Consider the following 18433-nt stretch of genomic DNA (forward strand, 5'->3'; position numbering starts at 1 on the left):
TGTGTTTTAGTGCCTAGGATACCAGTCACACATGGTAAGGATTTAACAAATATTTGCTGGATGAACAAACACATTTATCTCACTTCTCAACTGAGAAGATAGTATCTTCTATGTCTTTTTATCTACTTTCTTATAGTAGGAAGCACATGGGTACAAAATTTGTGCACTGAGGATTAATACAAGATAAGGGATCGTTCTGTTCCCTGGAAATAATAAACATGGGGAAAATAAAGAAATATTCCTGTTTATATTTGAAAGTATCTATTTAGGCTGGAAATAGAAAAAAAAAGGATTATATATTCAGAAAACAGTCATGTGATAATGAGGCACACAGACTCAGAAGGCATGCAATCTCTCAGGTAGTTATGGCATTTTACAGATTATTTGAAGACATTCAAGATAAATTTCACTGGGGAATTTACTTGATGGGAAGATGTAAAGGGCAGGAAAAACTAAGATTTGTTAAGCTAGATGGGAGGGATGGATGGCAGGCTGGAGTAACATTGAGCTAAGAAATTGAAAGGGAAATGTTTCATGTAAGAAGCAAAATGTAAAGGTAGTTTTCACATCTTTCGGGGTAATCCTAACGTCATACTGCTTCAGGGCATCAAGGCAGAATAGATATCTCTGCAATATCTGTTCTAGCTCTCAAGTCAATAAATGCAGTTAGAAAAAAGGAGTGAACAAAATGTGAATAGTGAAATGTATTATTTAATCAAAAGTATTGACATTTTTAAAATTATAGTTATAAATAATTTATATGCATAAATGCTTACTAGTTCTCATAAAAGTCTTGTGTAAAAATTTATAAAAACTTGGAAAAAGTTAACAAGTGCATTGGTTTGAGGATTAAAACTACTCTCTACTCAACTGATCTTCATTGGCATTGATTTTTCAAGACATATCTTGAGACCTCTCTGAATAACATTTCAAATAATTCCTTTTGTTCGTCCTGGAATGCTAAGCTATTCTATTCCATTTTTTTGCAATATTACCTCTTTTTTTTTTTCAATATTACCTATTTAAAGTGATTTTTGAAGGAAGGGTGGCTCCACATTTTCATAAATTTAAAATTCTAATACAATTTAGACTTTACCTGCAGAATTAAAAAAAAACACTCTATCCTTGAATTAATTTTCTGTTGCTATTATCTATCCTTGGACATAGAACTCCATTTACTATTTTTAATTGTATGTGGAAGTCAGTGTTATTTCAATGAAGTTTGGACTATTCCCATTTCATACCAAATGATGGGAAAAAAAAACCCTAATCCCATATATCATTGCTTTTTTTGTCCTTACAACAATAGGCTAGTTTTCTATTACACCATTGTATCGTTATTATCAGTTATAGCAGTCTACAGGCAAATACAGAAAAGGCTTATCCAGACACACAAAGCATCTTGGCACTGTTGTCCAACAGCAACCCTCTCTGCCATCCCCTAGGCTTTATTTCCTCAATAGACAATTAGAGTTATTCTTTTTAAGTCTGAGTGCCTAGGTTTAGGGTTTCTAAAAACCTCTTGTTATATAGGACTCAGTAGAGAACCTCCAAATAGAACAAGCAGGGCTGATCTCCTGTTCCTGCTGAGACGACCAAACACAGCCCTATCTCTCAGAGAGCTTCTTGTCACAGGACAGTAGATTTCTGTGCTGGCATTCTTGCACTCTTTGGCCACCACCACCCAGAAGCTCCAGGGGAGAACAGTATCCTAATAGCACTGTGCATTTTAATTCACAGAGGTTATTTAAACCCTTCACAAGATCAGCCCAACTAAACTCATTATATATCTCAGCTGTCTGTCACTTTCAAGAAGCTAGTACCGCTGCCACCATCCCTCTTGTCACCCCCACATGTCTTCCATCATCATCTAGACCCACAGCACTCCTTACATACATAACCTGATTTTCAACTTCTCATTTTGTTCCATCCTCTAATCCTTCCATCAGTCACCCATCTTCTATCTCTTCTTGGAAAATTTCCTTCATATTTTTTGCCAGTGGAAGCTGATTCTAGACATTTCTTAGTCTTTTATTCTCCGTTTATCTTTAAAAGTCTCCAAGTCCTCTGTCATCAACTTTCCATCAGCTATTTACCTTGTAGCAGCCAGCTACCAACATTTCATTAATTAACAACTTTAGAATGTCCCTCACAGTAATCCTTTCTCTTCCTACCCCTGCCACCAGTCTGGTGGCTTTGGCAACCACATGATTATTCCATGCAAGGTGCTGGGCTCTGAATTAGTGCTCCTCCTCATCTTCAATGACCTTTCCCTCCATTTCAAATCAATTACTAGCTTTTCTCATTCATCCCTTGATGTTATTATCATTAGTTACTCTCATTGTACATGTTCATCTTTAAACTCCTTACTTTTCCATCACTCCTCCTAACCTTCTAGGTCAATAGTTTCAGTTATCATCCTACTAAAATTCCTCAAATTCACTTGCGACTGCTAGTCTACTTTCCTTATTACCTTTTTACTTTTCCATTATCTATCATTCTCTTCATAACCTCACTTCCATCCCAAACTAACTTCGGTTTCATACTTCATTACTACAATAAGGACTCCCTTGAAAACATCCTTAATTCCCTGTTCCTCTCTTTTTTACCTTGTACTCTCCTTGGAAAGCCCCAACTCTAATCTAAACCAATTCTTTTGTTACACTTTTTCTGCACTCAGGCAGCTGAACACGGCTGGAGGAACAAGGACAATTGTGTGGAGCAACCCCTTTTTAAAGATACAACTAAATAGGCACTCCATGGTGCCAAGAAATTCTGTATGTTATTAGCTTGTCTGCTTTTGCATTCTCCAAAATGATGTCACATCTTCTTTTCTCTCCTCAGCACCCCTACACACTTCCCTTGATCCTTCATACTTGTTGAACAGTCATTAAATGCCTTGTCTGTCTCCTACCACCAGATTATAAGCTTCCTGAGAGCAAGGATCATTGATTTCCTTGTTACTGCTATTTCCTTTATATTTAAAATTGTGCTTAGTATAGTATACTTACTTGAGAAACCATTGTAGAAAGAAAAAATGAATCATTGCTTAATAATGTTTAATGACATGATGAGCATTTAAAAACAATTATCAACAAACATATCTACAAATAATTTTTTCTCTTCATCATGATCTAAATACTTTTCTCACACTGATACACAAACTTCTAAGAAAGATTGCGCTTAATAAGTCAAATTAAAACATTCACTAGACACTGACCATATGCAGGTTGTGGTTTGTTTCCTATAGGAACTTATACAAAAAATATGGGATAAAAATTAATATAAAATATAAACTAACTAATAAGTTATATGTCAGTTGGGCCATGGTTCACAAAGCATAGAGCACTTTACCATATCTCATTTGTACCACAGAACAACTCATAGATGTTATAACCAAGGCTTGGCAAGTTTAAATATCTTACATAAGGTTACTTGGCTGCTAAGTGGCCAGGATGTGTTCAAACCATTTGCTGATTTAAAGTTCACTCATTCCATTATATCATGAAATCCACTACTCATATTTATGTTCAAAAACTAAAAATTGTGTCCTGCTATATAGAAGCTCAATTTGGTCTTCCATAACCTGTCTCCAATCTTCTTTCCAACTTCACATCTTAATTTTTCTTCCCTCAGTCTGGGTTCCAGTGGACTAGCTGTCATTTTCCTCTCAAACAACATATCTTCTCATGGTCATCTAAGAGTTTTCCTCATGTTTTTGATCCTCTCTTGGGATTCCTTTATATGTTCCCCCTTTCTTTTCTTTTCTTTTTTTTTTAAGATTTTATTTATTTATTCCTGAGAGACACACACACACACACAGAGAAAGGCAGAGACACTGGCAGAAGTAGAAACAGGTTCCATGCAGGGAGCCTGACATGGGACTTGATCCCTGGTCTCCAGGATCATACGTTGGACCAAAGGCAGGCTCTAAACGCTGAGCCACCCAGGGAATCCCTATGTTCCCCCTTTCACAAAGATTGCTTCCACTTTAATTTCAAGATTTTCGCTATTTGCTCTCACAATATTTTCCCCCTTCCCTTCCTTAGAGCTCTCTCTGTTTTACCACTAAAGCTTATTCAATAGTCTTACATTATCTGATTTACATTGAAGAGCTTTACATTTTAGAAATCTTATATTATTCTATATATTAAATGAGATCAAAAGCTTCCATAAAGTCAGAGACTATGTCTTCTCTACAGGGCCATTAATGTACCAGTTATATATATAGGAATCAATAAATAAGAAATCCAATAACAATTTATGTATATATATTATATTTATATATAAATATATATATAGATAAGTATTAATTTAATTATCATGTACATAGTATTTATAATGTATTTCTTCATCTATCTGCTAAATTTTATTTAAAGGGCATTATAGAGATGCCTGGGTGGCTCAATCAGTTAAGTGTCTGTCTTTGGCTCAGGTCATGATTCCAGGGTCCTGAGATTCTGCTCACTGGGGAGCCTGTTTCTCCCTCTGTCCCTCCCCATCCCCTTGACTGTGTTTTCTCTTCCTCTCTCTGTTTCTCTCTCTCAAATAAATAAAATCTTTAAAAATTTTCACTTAAAAATGCTAAGTTTGTGTTAGATGATTAATTATATGATTATAAATGTAACTGCACATATTTTGGAATTATTAGTAAATGGCCTTATCCCATATTAACATGAACATTAAGTATGAAAACATAACACTTGAAAGCACATAAATTCCATGTAATAACCTTTTTTAGTGCAGTGATGAGTAACAATTGCTACAGAAATACTGACTGATAAAGTAGAATTCTGTTGCTGATTATGACCAAACTAAATAATATCATATGTTAATTTTTAAGAAAATAAAAGAAAATCTGGAAAAATTATCAGCGATGCTGCTTTAATCATAAAATTTAATGCCATTAGCTTTGTTTTGAAAATATTAACACATGTAACTTTTTGCAGCAAAAACAGTTTAGATGTCTCAAAGAATTTTAAAATCAAAATTGTATACTCTTGCTCACTTTATAAAGGTTTAATTTTATTTGATACTTCAAGAGTACCTAAAATTTTTTAAAAAGCATAAAAAGGAACTGATGTTTTAACTGTATAAAAGGATAATCACACTGTAAAAACAACCCATTATTAAATTTATGATTTCATATAGCATCTTAAGGATTTAAATAATTTTTGGCAATTTAAAATAGTTGTTAATCTAGAAGTTGAAGTTCTTTTTTTAAAGATTTTATTTATTTATTTAGAGAGAAATAGTGAATGGGGGAAAGGGCAGAGGGAGAGGGAGAGAGAGAATCTCAAGCAGACTCTGCACTGAGTGTGGAGGGTAGACACAAGGCTCAATCTCACAGCACTGAGATCTTGACTTGAGCCAAAATCAAGAGTCAGGTACTTAACCAACTGAGCCACCCGGGCCCCCTTAGAAGTTGATTCTTAATTGAATCTCTTTAGTCAAGAAGCATAAATAAAATAAAAAAGATAAAAGAAATTTATGAAACATCATCTGCATTTGCTGCAATAGTAAAAAAAAAACAAAATAGGAGACAGTGCCTCCCGTGACACTGAGAGAAAACTTGCTAAGGTATTGCATAAGTCACCTGGAGGATATTGATATCTTTCTCAGCAGCAATGAGAAAGGACCCCATCCTGAAGGGTAAAGAGTTATCAAAGTGCGTGCCATTATATTAAAGAGTCTTTGTGAGTAATAAAAGCAAAACCAAACCAAACTGGGAACAAATCCTCATCTTGCAAACAAATGCTTCACGGCATGTTAAGTATTGGAAGAGGAACAATTTGGCCATTTTTCTCTTTCTGTTATTCCCAGCCTTGGGGGCTGCATAATTGAATCTATGGTGAATCTGGGCCCATGACCATCTATTTCTTGCCAGTAAGAGGTTTGGAAGCCATGAGTACTGATAAAATTGCTGTACATTCTTTATGAAAAATACAGGGACACTACACATTCTTTTAGAATTAATGTTAAAGGAAATCTTATTAATAGCATAAAGTCTAGAATCCATTCATTTTGATCTATATCATATAGTCTTAAATCAGTTTTTGGCATAAAATTCATTCATTTGGTTCTTTAAAGCTGTGCTATTTTCTAGAATGAAACTAGAATTTTATGGCATGCATGACAAACCAGGATTACCCAGCCCTGTGTAAGAATCATAAACATTGCTCAGCCAGAAGAAGTTGGAGGTCCTGCCTGGAGTAGGTTTTCTAGGTGAGTAGACTTCAGAACTCTGTAGCTCATACCTTCTTTACATGAGTTGGGGCATGATGTCCAGTCACTATATGGTGTCACAATACAGTCCTTTCTACAAGGAAGCAGACAGGGCCTCACTGTTTCAGGTCTAAGGCTTTCAGGACACCTAGAACACACAAAGGGAAATTACTTGGCCTCTTTAGTAACCCAGAAAACCTGGTCATTTAATATCTTTAAATCTTTCATTACTAAAATGGCTAAACAGTCACCAACCTGTATTATTTAACTTCCAGGAGCTTGTTTACTTTTCATAAGAACTATTCAACGAAATTAATTTTTCCAAACTGGACCTCAATAATGCTTCTCAAGGCAGGATGTGTAAATTTAATAATAGTAATGTACTACTAGAACAAAATATAACAATCCTATCTTATCCCCTAATAAGAATCTATTAACAAATACATATTTTCTAACATGCTCTACAAGAAATTTGTGGAAATTCAAACTACTAATTTAAGGACTGATTCTGCATCTTTGTATAAGTAAATATGCTTATTGCTGATTAAAGTTTATAGGTTGTTTTACAGTTTATTTTTACAAAAGATGTGTAGCATAAAATAAGTTTACAATGGACTACATTCAATACACAGTATATGATCAAGGAAAATACTATATTTACAGCTATATTTTTCACAATAAATAATAAAATAATAAAAGTATATAGGTAGATCATTATAATAAGCAGTTTTTTACTTTATTCCTGGTTTCATTTTGTGTCTCTATTCTCCTTTTTTCTTCCATGTTGTCCCCAGTTTCAGTGATCTAAATTATGCGATTTTAAGTATTTTATAAATTAAAATATTTTTGGAACAAAAAGAGTAAATATAAATAAAATATAAACAGTCAATCAATACTTCAAAGAAAAATAAAACACTGTGTTCTTGGCAAATTATAGTAAAATTAATTATTTTCAAAGATATAGCAAACATTTATTAGGAACATAAGAGAAAGATAATGACAAAACACTGAAATGTCTTATTTTATACAGGAGTTTTCACTTTTTAAAAGATAACTCGAGGAAGCCAATGTATGAATTTTCAGTATACTGTCTTGTGATTGACTTAAGCGATTTTTAAGTTTCCCTATTCTCTGTATCTTTAAGATTTAATTCTACTATTGCTAGTGGTCAAATAGTGACCACTAGCATTAACACCAGAAGAGGATGTATATTAAGCACAAAAGAAATAATAACATAATTCATATGACTAAAAGTAGCTTATTGTTCTGACTCCTAAGGAGTTCTCTTTTGAAGTTATATAAATCTCTGACAAGGAAGGTCAGAGACAGTGAAGAAATAAACCAAACAACTAGTATTACTAGTTGCTGGAATATGTTGGCAAATTAGTGGAAAATGGAATTTAAAAATACTCCTGATGGGAGAAACCAAATTTTCTGTAGGTCAGGATAAATTGTCTTTTAACAAGTAAGTTAATCAGGTTTTCACAACTGAACTATGAATGGGGGAAAAAAATGAACATCATTAATCTCCTTTCCATAATTTCTTTATAGCACTTTGCTGACACTTCACTTTTTAAATAACTTGTATTACAGATATTTATCTACATGTTCCATCTCATGCATAAATATCATGTTCTATCGAATTATACAGATACATGCTTTCCTCTTTCATTCTATAATGCTAAGGTTTATTCAGAAGTGGATTAGAAAAATATATTGGACTTAAGGATTTCAAAAAGAAATAATCTCCCTGGTTTATATTGAGGATAATCTTGGATTTTCCTAATTGCTATGAAAACGAAGATATTTAGAAGTGAGTCACAGAAGTCAATGAATTGTTACAAATGAAATTATAAATCCACTAGAATCATAATTTAATCTGCATTCCTAGCCAGGAACATTATATGGCAGCACTCCACATATAGTACTGTTTATGCTTTTGGAATTAAGAATTATTGATTAGTAATTATTATTGGAGGCACTTCTTTTCAAATCAAGCAATTTAACAACTTTAATAATGAGAGAGGATTCATAGCAAGCTCTTCAAATTTTAGCCCTTTATAAATCAATGGAATTTACAATGTTATCATTGACAACCTCCAAAATTCGGTTTGAGTTTAGAAATATCCACAGCAAGATACTTGGCTAACTGTGGAGAACAAAATTACTAACACCAAAGCCATTAAATGAACACACAAAGATAAATTATACAGCCTAGATTACAACCAATAAAATGAATGCAGACTTCCTTTGGCGAAGCAATTGGTTCAGTCAACATGTTTCTTTTCTCCTTTGTACTGTTTGTATTTAGTGTTTGTGGTTTAAATCAAGGAATTGATTTTCCCCCAAATCTTATTCAAGGTCAAATTAAACAGATGTGATAGGAGTTGAAGTTTGTTACTCGGAGGATAGATAAGATCAATAACATTGATTTTACCATTGTACAGTAATCTGTTTTATTAAGAGGAGTTTAAGACAATGTTTCTATTTGCATTTTTGTTTCAAATGCCTCCTCCTGAAAAGCATCCACTACATTTGACCTAGCTTCTAGGGATAAGGGCATAACATCTTCTTTTGAATTCAGTGTTTGCTTAATTTTTCAGAACTTTAATGGCAAAGCAAATCCACTTAATTTAGCAAATCTATACATGTATCCAGGTCATTGAATAAAGGCTGCAGGGGCAAAGCAAATTTTTAATGGATTATTGTGGTGGTTTGACATGGGGCTTCAGATGCCCTTCCTATTGAATGACCTAATGACATTAATCCATCAGGCTTTTTCACACATAGGTTTATACACATGTGTGTATCTATTGCTTAGCACAGTTTGTAACTTGGATAAAGTGAGAGAAATGTCAACAGAAATATCTGCAACGTGATTAGCCGTGGAACAGGAACAGAGTCAGCTCACTTGTAGCTGCTCAGCATAATTGCCCTCCACCCTGTGCCAGGTTGGTCAGGTTACAACCCTCTGCAGGGCATATCTCTACCTGCATGCTTGTCCCAGCAAGACGCAGAATCGCCCGGGACTCAGCATTTCTGCCCTGCTCTTACTGCCAGAGAATTTTAATACACTGCACATTAACTTCTTGTGTTAGATTGTTCACAACTTTCACATTACTTCTATTAAAAAAGTGGTTTGGGGCTACCTATTAAGGAAGTAGAATAGTTTCTCAATCTATTCAAGTCTTCCTGGCATATGTTTTCTAATGTTTCAGACTTTCAAATTATATAATCAAATAAAGTATGGGGCAAAATAACCTTAATGTCTGGAACCCTGACCAAGTAAAAACAACTCCTAATGGGATTATTATTTATACCCTGAAGTGTTCCAGACATCAGGTACATTATTATCATTTCCCTGAAACCCTAGGAAGGCTCTCAAATTTTAAAGAGAAAATAATACTTTCTCAGATTTATTGAGTGCTTCTATTACTATTTTTAAAAACTATTAAATCCTTTCAATAAGCTTTGAAAATTAAGGCCAGAATCAGTTAAGGAGCATGCTTAGGGTCACACATATACTGAAGCACCTGGCCACGTATTTGGAAATTATGAAGCCGTTTTTTTACCAGTGCAAAATTGACTGATTTTACTTTCCATGTTTCATGTGGCTAAGAAGATCTGAATTCTAAAAGATTTATGTTGTCTATATCTCAAAATATAAAAGTGGCTTTTTCCCCTTAAAGGAATACATTTTTGGAGTTGATTTATTAATTTTCTCTAAGAATTGATTAACTCAGTTATGCCATGACATGTTTTCATTTATATTTCTTACAGGGCATATATAATATGCCAACTCTTTGGTTCCTTGTCTTCCCCTCTAGCAAACTGTTTGCCTTGTTATTACACTATTTGTAACCACAGTGAGAAACTGATGGTTTTTCTACTTATCATAACACTCATCCTATCCCAAGGCTCTCTCTTAGAAGTGAATGGCTTATTCATTTAACCATTAAAAGATGTAATAAGTTTGGCCTCAGTATTTTTTGATATTTTGATATAGTATTTTCTAGGGGAAATGAAAAGCAGATCTTAGAAGGCTACAGTCCAGTTAAACGAGATTGGTGGACTCAATAGCCTATGGGAACACAGGAGGTCACGGATGACCTGCACTGCTGGGACTTCATATGCTGTCATTAGTGACCAGACAGGCCCAGAGCAAGCTCTTCTCTTGCTGCCTCTCTAGCTTAATAAAGGAGAAAGTGCTACTATAAAACAGAAAGTAGGTACCACATAGAAATATTTCTACAGAATTTATAGATTGTAGGTACAAGACTCCAAAGCTGTTATAACTTTATCAGGGGCTGACATTCAAAACAAAGAAATCTTACTCTTGAGGACAGGTATGACAAGCATCAAAATGCTTCATTTCATGAAGCAAGTGAAGCCTGAGTCAATCCCCTGCATGGTTGGCCACCGGATTTACTGCTGTCATTCTAAAGCCCTTACTTTTTGGGTCCTACTTGGCCCACATTGACCCGCACACAAATGACTTTTCTTGTCTGCATGCCAACAGAGCAAGACGCCTCTCCATTCCAAGTAGTCGTCGTGTTGAAGGATGATACTGAAGTGTCCTCTATGCACTGGCCCCAGGGACCAGTCTGCCAGTGGTACACAGTGCAGGGATGCTCGTTACAACTGCGCACCTCTTGCAAAGCACTGCTATTTGGACAGTGAGCTCCACCTATAAAAATGGGCAACACAAGAAGATTAGATATGGCGCCAACAGGAAACTTACCATTCTCTCTTCTTTGGGATTAACAATAATGATGGTAACTTGCATTTGTTAGCACATACCCTGTGACTGACACACTACTAGGAAGGCAAATTACATAGTAATCTTATATCATTTGGCATCCTCCAGCTTAAAGTTTAAGCTATGTAGTATACATGATATTTGTTTCAGGAGACTACTGAGGACCTCAAAGAGAGAGGTCATTATCCATCCTCCAGAGAAGCTGAAATGAGGTACAAATGGAGCCTGTGGATTGTTGACTAAGGGAAACGAGGATTGAGAGGCTGTGGATGGAGAAAACCCAGTGTGTTTTTGAATGTTATCCCCAACCTGAAAATCTTTAAAACATGTTTTAAAGTACTGCATATTTTAATGTACTAGGCTTTAGGGTGATTAGAAACAGGGGCTTAAAATCACCTTATGCTGTCTGATGTTCTGCAGTACGACTGGAAAAGCCATGTGGTAATGATAGTACCATGTTTCTTTAAATCTAGGATATCACTGGCTATAAGATATATTATCACTTTGTGTGTCAAAAAAAGAGTAATGGCTACAAGTTAAACTATGATATACTGCCTCCTTATCAATCCTAACTTTTACTGTATGCCAACTGAAATACATTTGTAGGATTTATTTACATGCTTTTAAAACAGATATCACTCAACTGCACATATTAAAAAGGAAGACATTCCTAAATCTCCTTTACATTCAGAGTTCAAATCCTTTAAGTCACTTTCGAACTCAAAGTAGTCAAAGTTTGCCATCCTATACAGAATCATCTCTATGGTATCAAAAGTATTGATGATGTAGGATGCTTTTTTTTTTTTTTTTAAGTTCTCCCTATTGTCTCCTGGGCTTTCTTCCAGGATACTGGAACCCATCTCTAAGTTTTGATGCTGCTGCATTCTTAATTGCACCAGAAGATGTCAACAAAAGATTTAAGCAAGCAACTGAGGAATGGTTTTTAGCTGTTTTGGGTTATTTTTTTAGCAGAAATATGGAATTGCTATTGCTATCAGGAGTAACAACAAAATTCAGGTACTAGCAGTGACAGCTATGTTATAATTGCTGTCTGGCTCCAGTGGTTTAAAAAGCATCCATTGTAAGATGCAATAATTATAGAGATGATAAGAGGTCGAAATGGATTTGTCTTTTCATCAATAGAATATGATGTGAAGTTGTCATTATGGAACCATTTTTTATGTGCTACCCTGTTATAAGTACTTTGTAGGTGAGACCTCATTTAATACCCAAACTGCCTTACAAGTTAAAAATTACAAAGTGGATGAGTCAATACAATTTAAATGATATAACAGTAATAGCCCAGTTTCTTACAACTGCGCTATTTATAATGGCAATTACAAAAATAAAAAGCTTTATACTGTTAAAAGCAGAGTCTAGGAGAAATTTCTTGCTTATTTATTTATTTATTTATTTATTTATTTATTTATTTATTTATTTATAATTTAATGTAGTTGAACTTATACAGCCTTTGGGTTTTATTTTACGAACAAATAACTTGGTTGCTGGGACACCCGGGTGGCTCAATCGGTTGGGTGACTGACTCCTATTTCAGCTTAGGTCATGATCTCAGGGTCCATGATCTTGGAGCCCCTCGTCAGCCTCATCGTTCAGCAGGGAGTCGGCTTGAGGATTCTCTTTCCCTCTCCCTTTGCTTTTTTTTTAAGTTCTCCCTGTTGTCTCCTGGACTTTCTTCCTGCTCACTCTCTAATAAATAAATAAATAAAATCTAAAAAAGAAAAAAGAAAGAAAATAGCTGTTTGTTAAATAAGAAAAGGTAATTCAATAGCTAGTGATCTTAAGGTGGAAGATGACCCCAAAATTTGAGATATGGGTAAAAGTCATAAACAAAACCACACCCTGAAATGATCTTCATTTATCGCTTCACTTATGGTTAAAAACATCCCACTAATCCAGCAAAAAAAAAAAAACAAAAAAACAAAAAAAAAAAATCAGTAGGCAGTGTCTGTGAGAATTTAACTGCAATTCAGAATCATTTATACAGCGTTGAACATGGGATCAACATCAGAATAACCTGCATTAAGCAGCATTTCATTAAAGTCTCCTGCTTCATGATGGTGAAAACATCTGTCACAGATCATAGCTTGTCCTCCATCACACAGCTCAGTGACCCTGGCAGCCTCTGAAAAGAAGTTTAGGATTTGAATAGGAATGGATTCTAAAACATACTAATTGGATCGGGGAGAAGTAAATGAGCACTCTTATAATCCATTCCCTGAGGCTCTAGATTTATCCAATCTTATCTCTAACACAAACATCTAATTATAGACATTAGATATATACATTTTATGGAACCATTTTAACCATACCTTTACATTTAATAGTAAAATTACTGATCTTTTACAAAAAAAGTATTTATTTACCTCATTTTCACTGTGAGTGTAGGTATGCTGTTTAAACTGTGATCCTAAAACTCTTAAATTGTTTTTGACATTGAAATTGACTGGCTGGCTTCGGAACACACGATAGGAAAAAAACTTCTACAGCATCAGCATAACATGTCAAGGAACTGCAAGATGGCTGTTAAGTTTACAGACATAAAGGCTATTTATTTTCTTGCCCCAATCCACATTAAAGCCACATCAGCAGTTTGGGTCTAATGTCAGGATACTCGTGTAGATAAGCCCCAATGTGTTCTTAATTATAACAACGATATGGCAATTTCGAAAGCATGGCTTAGGTTAATCAGTCATTGCAGTATCATCCTGCTGTTTTGGGAATATTTTTATGGTAGAAAAATTGATAGATATAATATTGAATTTATTTATTATTTATGGGAAGATATAATTCCAGACATGTGGGAATATTTCCATAGTGCTGGGGAAAGTATAAAATGTCACCCATGACAAAATTAGTGATAAATGGTATTTTTAAAAAATCCTTTTATAAATAAAAATATATGCTTCATACTAATATGACCATATAGGCTCTCTATCATTCCATCAAGTAGAAAGATTTTATAATACTTTTATGAAATCCTACTATATAAATAAATGTCCATGCTTACATAAAAATATTAACTATTACGTGTGAAACTTTTATAAAAATGAAAAAGTGACTTTTCTTCCTCACATCAGGTCTATAAAAGCTGTGTTAACATACATTTGAACAGAGCTATGGTGTTTCTGGTTCTGGCATTGAAGTCCTTATAATTTAAATGGCAGAATGAAAAAAGAACCTTGTCAAAACATTAATTGGATACATATGTATTGAGTTGTATAGTATGCAATGTTTATGTCTATTTTTAAAATATATTTATTTATTTTTTATTGGAGTTCAATTTGCCAACATATAGCATAACACCCAGTGCTCATCCCATCAAGTGCCCCCCTCAGAGCCCGTCACCCAGTCCCTCCCTCACCTCCTGCCCACCTCCCTTTTTACCACCCCTTGTTCGTTTCCCAGAGTTAGGAGTCTCTCATATTTTGTATCCCTTAATGTCTAATACTTCAAGAGATAGATACCTACAGGGATTAGAAATAGTTTTTCTGCTTTCAAGGATTTTATAATGCAGTGGGGAAAAGTAGTAGGGGTGGGCAAGCATACAAATGGGTATAATTTTAGGTGAAATGCAGTAATCATGTTAAAAGTGGTACCAAAACTGAGATTCAAAAGTGTAAGATTCCATCAGTTTGGGGGCAACTGAAAAATGACTCAGTAGGAGGCAGGGAGGTGAGTTTCGAAGGAGTGGGATTTTGTCAAGCAGAGTTCTGGGAAGGGAGAGAAAGAAGGCAAAATTTTACTTAAGCAGAAGCAAAAACAAAAGCCAAGGCATGCAGACAGGTATGACAAGGGGAATTAGCAATACTGATGCAGTCCACTGGAGTGCAAAGTTCACACAGAGAAGTAACCGGCAATAAGGAAAAGGAAGTAAACTGGGCTCATGCTAAGAAGTGGCTATTAGTATACTATGAATTACAGTTTTTAAATGCTTGTAATTTTGCCTGCTTATTGCAGCCCAGAACCCTTTGACTGCAGATCATGTCTGGGTGAAAAGCACACTGGCAACGGCATGACTGTGGGGACCTGAAAGGAAGAATGTCAACCCCAGAGACCCTCAGAAGATTTTGCTGTAGCATGCCATTCCTACTCCTCCCCTTTCTTTGCCCTTGCAGAAAGAGGTAAGAAGACATCCCACTATGGAATCTGCGTAAACCTTATGTGGCGTTGTGGTTATGCAGGGGCAGACTACAACAGAACTCCTTTTTCAAAATCAAGAATGGGAGGATGAGGAAGTGACAGTACTTTTACTTAGAAGGCAAAATTATATGTGTATATACACAGATAATGGATTCTGAATTCTTCAAATCCACCCCGGAGTAAAAGTGTTCCTTGGCTCCTAGGAGTAAAACACTTTAGCTGTGAAAACCCAAAGTTAAAATATAAATATTCCTCTCCTCAATGTTTTGTACTTTGAAATATAATTTTTGAAGACTGCTAATTATTTGAAAATTTTTTTGGCATAATTCTATTTCAATTTGCATCTATTTTCTGTATTTATAAAGCAGGTGTAAAGACACTAAAATTTGGCTGATGAAATTATATTAGGTCATTTTGAACTTTGCAAAAAAAGCATCTCATTTCTTGCTCTGTAAGGATAATTAACTATGTAATGAGAATTAACAGAAGTTGTTAATTTTTTTTTTCCACTCAGTGGAAAACATTTTGAAAATCATTTTTTTCTTTTTAAACTGAGTTTATTAAGGATCCGCAAGACAGGTTCAAAAAATTCAGAAGGCTATAAATCTAACATCAATTTTTAATTTCTTATTCAAATTCAACATACTACTATTGATATTAAAAATATGTCAGGCTGAAGTATTAGAAGATTGCTTCCTTTCAGATCTTCCCAACACATTTTTTTTTTTTTTTTTTCAGGTCCAGTAACATGTGCCTCTTTATCTCCACACTGAGAGGCTAGGCCTGAGGTACTAATGAATCACTCTATAAAACCCAGAGGAGCAAGTACAAGTCCAGGGAATAGGGTCAAGGTCATGCAGAAAGGTCACTTATCAAAATGCTACTACTCATACAGTTCAGCCACCACTTTGCGGCTAGCAAACCAGTGCCCATTGAAGGCCTGGATGGCCTTGGGAGTCTCAGAGGCTAGAGAAAACACCACAAAAATCTTGACATGATCTTTGCATCCTCCTTCTCAAATATTTTTAAAGTAGCTTTTGGGACCCATCCTACAGTTTACCCAGGACAAGGAAGATGTTCACCTCAAGGTATACAATGTCAAAACTGAAATACCAATTTTATTTAAACACACACACATGGGAAGCCTGGGTGGCTCAGTAGTTGAGCATCTGCCTTTGGCTCAGGGTGTGATCCTGGGGTCCTGAGACAGAGTCCTGCATCAGGCTCCCCGCAGGAAGCCGGCTTCTCCCTCTGCCTAAGTCTCTGCCTCTTCCTCTGTGTCTCTCATGAATAAATAAAATCTTAAAAAAAATATATACACACACACAGTTTTGTTTTTTTAAGTTGAAAAATATTTTTTACCTTCTTCAGTATATTAACTACCTCTAGTTGCTAGTATTTGTATTTGCTTTCCAAATGACATTTGGATAAGAATCATTTTGTGATAATTTCTATGTATTGCTGATAACAAGTTACAAAAGTGTTCAAGACTGCATGAAGCGCAATTATATTCAAATTGTTTTTATTCTATTAATTTTTTATGTTTTAATTTTGAATCAAGGTCAAAATTACAAGAAAATCAAAAGTATATTATTGAGTAAGGAACAGGCAAGGCTAGGTAGGGAGAGATAGGTAAGTGGGCCATGGAATCAGGCTCACAAAAATCCCAAAAATTTGGAGGTGAAAGAAAATCAGAGATAAGGAAGCAAACCAGACCATCATGTCCTAGTTGTCAGAGGTGCGGTCTTGTTGTAATAGTACTTGTGACCGACAAAGAATTATCAGACCCTAAAAAGGAAATAAGCCATTGAAGGTGTTATCACTAGTCCTTACCCAATGGTGAGGTGATATCAGTAGAGATGTTAAAAGGATTCAGGTAAAAAAAAAAAAAAAAAAAAAAAAAGGATTCAGGTTCCCTGGTTGGCTTTCAATAAAAGACCAATTGTACAAGTCCCCAGTGGTAACCCTGTCAGGATCCCTCTCATTCCTGAGAGCTTTTTCCTGTATCCTTGCTTAATAAACTTCTATCTCTTTACTCTTTTTTGTCTGCCAGATCCATTCCATGAGACAAGAACCTAGCTCTATTGTTTCATTATCAATAATTTTCCTTCATGGATCATTTGGACAAAGTTGTTGAAATGACGCCCTACTACCCTAAATACGTAAATGTTTATTTCCTATTGTCAACGGCATTTTATATTCACATTTAATATTAAACACATTTAATATTCAAGATCAACTAACATTGATACATTTATTACTATCTAATCCTCATACCTATTAAAAATGTCTAACTATCCTCAAATGTCTTTTTTATAGTTAAATAATCTAGTTCATAATCAAGTGTTGCATTTAAATATCAGGTCTTGGTAATTTCCTTCAATCTGGAATAGTACCTCATTTTCATGATTTAGACACTTTAGACACCAATTATTGTTTTTCAATGTTTTTCAATTTGGATGTTTCCTCATGATTACATTCTACAATACGCATCTTTGAGAGGGATATCATAGAGTTGATGTCAATTTATCATTGTAGCACACCAGGAACAAGTGATTTTTATTGGTTCCATTACCAACTATTTAAATTTTAATCCTTGGATTAAGGTGGTGTCTGTCATACTTCTCCATTAGGGAGGTACTTGAGACAAAATAAAATGCTCTTGGTCAGATGTTCAATTAATATATTTATTAATATCAAGTATGGATCCATGGTTTCCTACTTTATGTAATGGGTTATAATCTGTTTTTAATATTATTTTGGCATTTACATCACTTCCATATGTGGTCAGTGGGAGACTCTTCAAGCTACCTTCTATGACCTTTGACATCTTCTCTTCCATCCTTTCTGGCACAAAATCTTCCAAGTCTGTCTTGAATCTCTTCCTATTCTAGTCCTGGAATCAGCCATTTCTCCGAGGAGCCCTAGTTCCTTTTATTTCCCCCCCACAATGCTAGCAGAAACCAAGATAGCCCCGGTGGCGCAGCGGTTTAGCGCCACCTGCAGCCCGGGGCGTGATCCTGGAGACCCAGGATCAAGTACCACATGGGGCTCCCGGCATGGAGCCTGCTTCTCCCTCTGCCTGTGTCTCTGCCTCTCTCTCTAGCTGTGTCTCTATGAATAAATAAATAAAATCTTAAAAAAAAAAAAAAGAAACCAAGATCTGAGGGCTATATGCAGTTGTTGCTATTGGAGTCTTGTTCCTCTAGAGGGAAGAGAGCTAATATATGTATATAGTATAAATATACTTAGCATACTCAACATTTATATTGATTTCTATATCTATCT

The 18433-nt window shown here is 35.0% G+C and overlaps 1 protein-coding gene across 4 annotated transcripts in view; it reads right to left on the reverse strand.

Annotated features, from left to right (window-relative positions):
- THSD7A (thrombospondin type 1 domain containing 7A) overlaps window positions 1-18433 on the reverse strand; it is a 428410-nt gene that overhangs the window by 81762 nt on the left and 328215 nt on the right. For all 4 annotated transcript variants that reach the window (XM_038556951.1, XM_038556952.1, XM_038556950.1 and 1 more), the window contains 2 exons: window positions 10678-10912; window positions 6258-6373 (listed from right to left, as the gene is read on the reverse strand). In XM_038556951.1, coding sequence (XP_038412879.1) covers window positions 6258-6373; window positions 10678-10912 — 351 coding nt within the window. The remainder of the gene's footprint in view (window positions 1-6257; window positions 6374-10677; window positions 10913-18433) is intronic.

The sequence above is a fragment of the Canis lupus genome, chromosome 14 (assembly GCF_011100685.1).
Source record: "Canis lupus familiaris isolate Mischka breed German Shepherd chromosome 14, alternate assembly UU_Cfam_GSD_1.0, whole genome shotgun sequence".
NCBI lineage: Eukaryota > Metazoa > Chordata > Mammalia > Carnivora > Canidae > Canis > Canis lupus.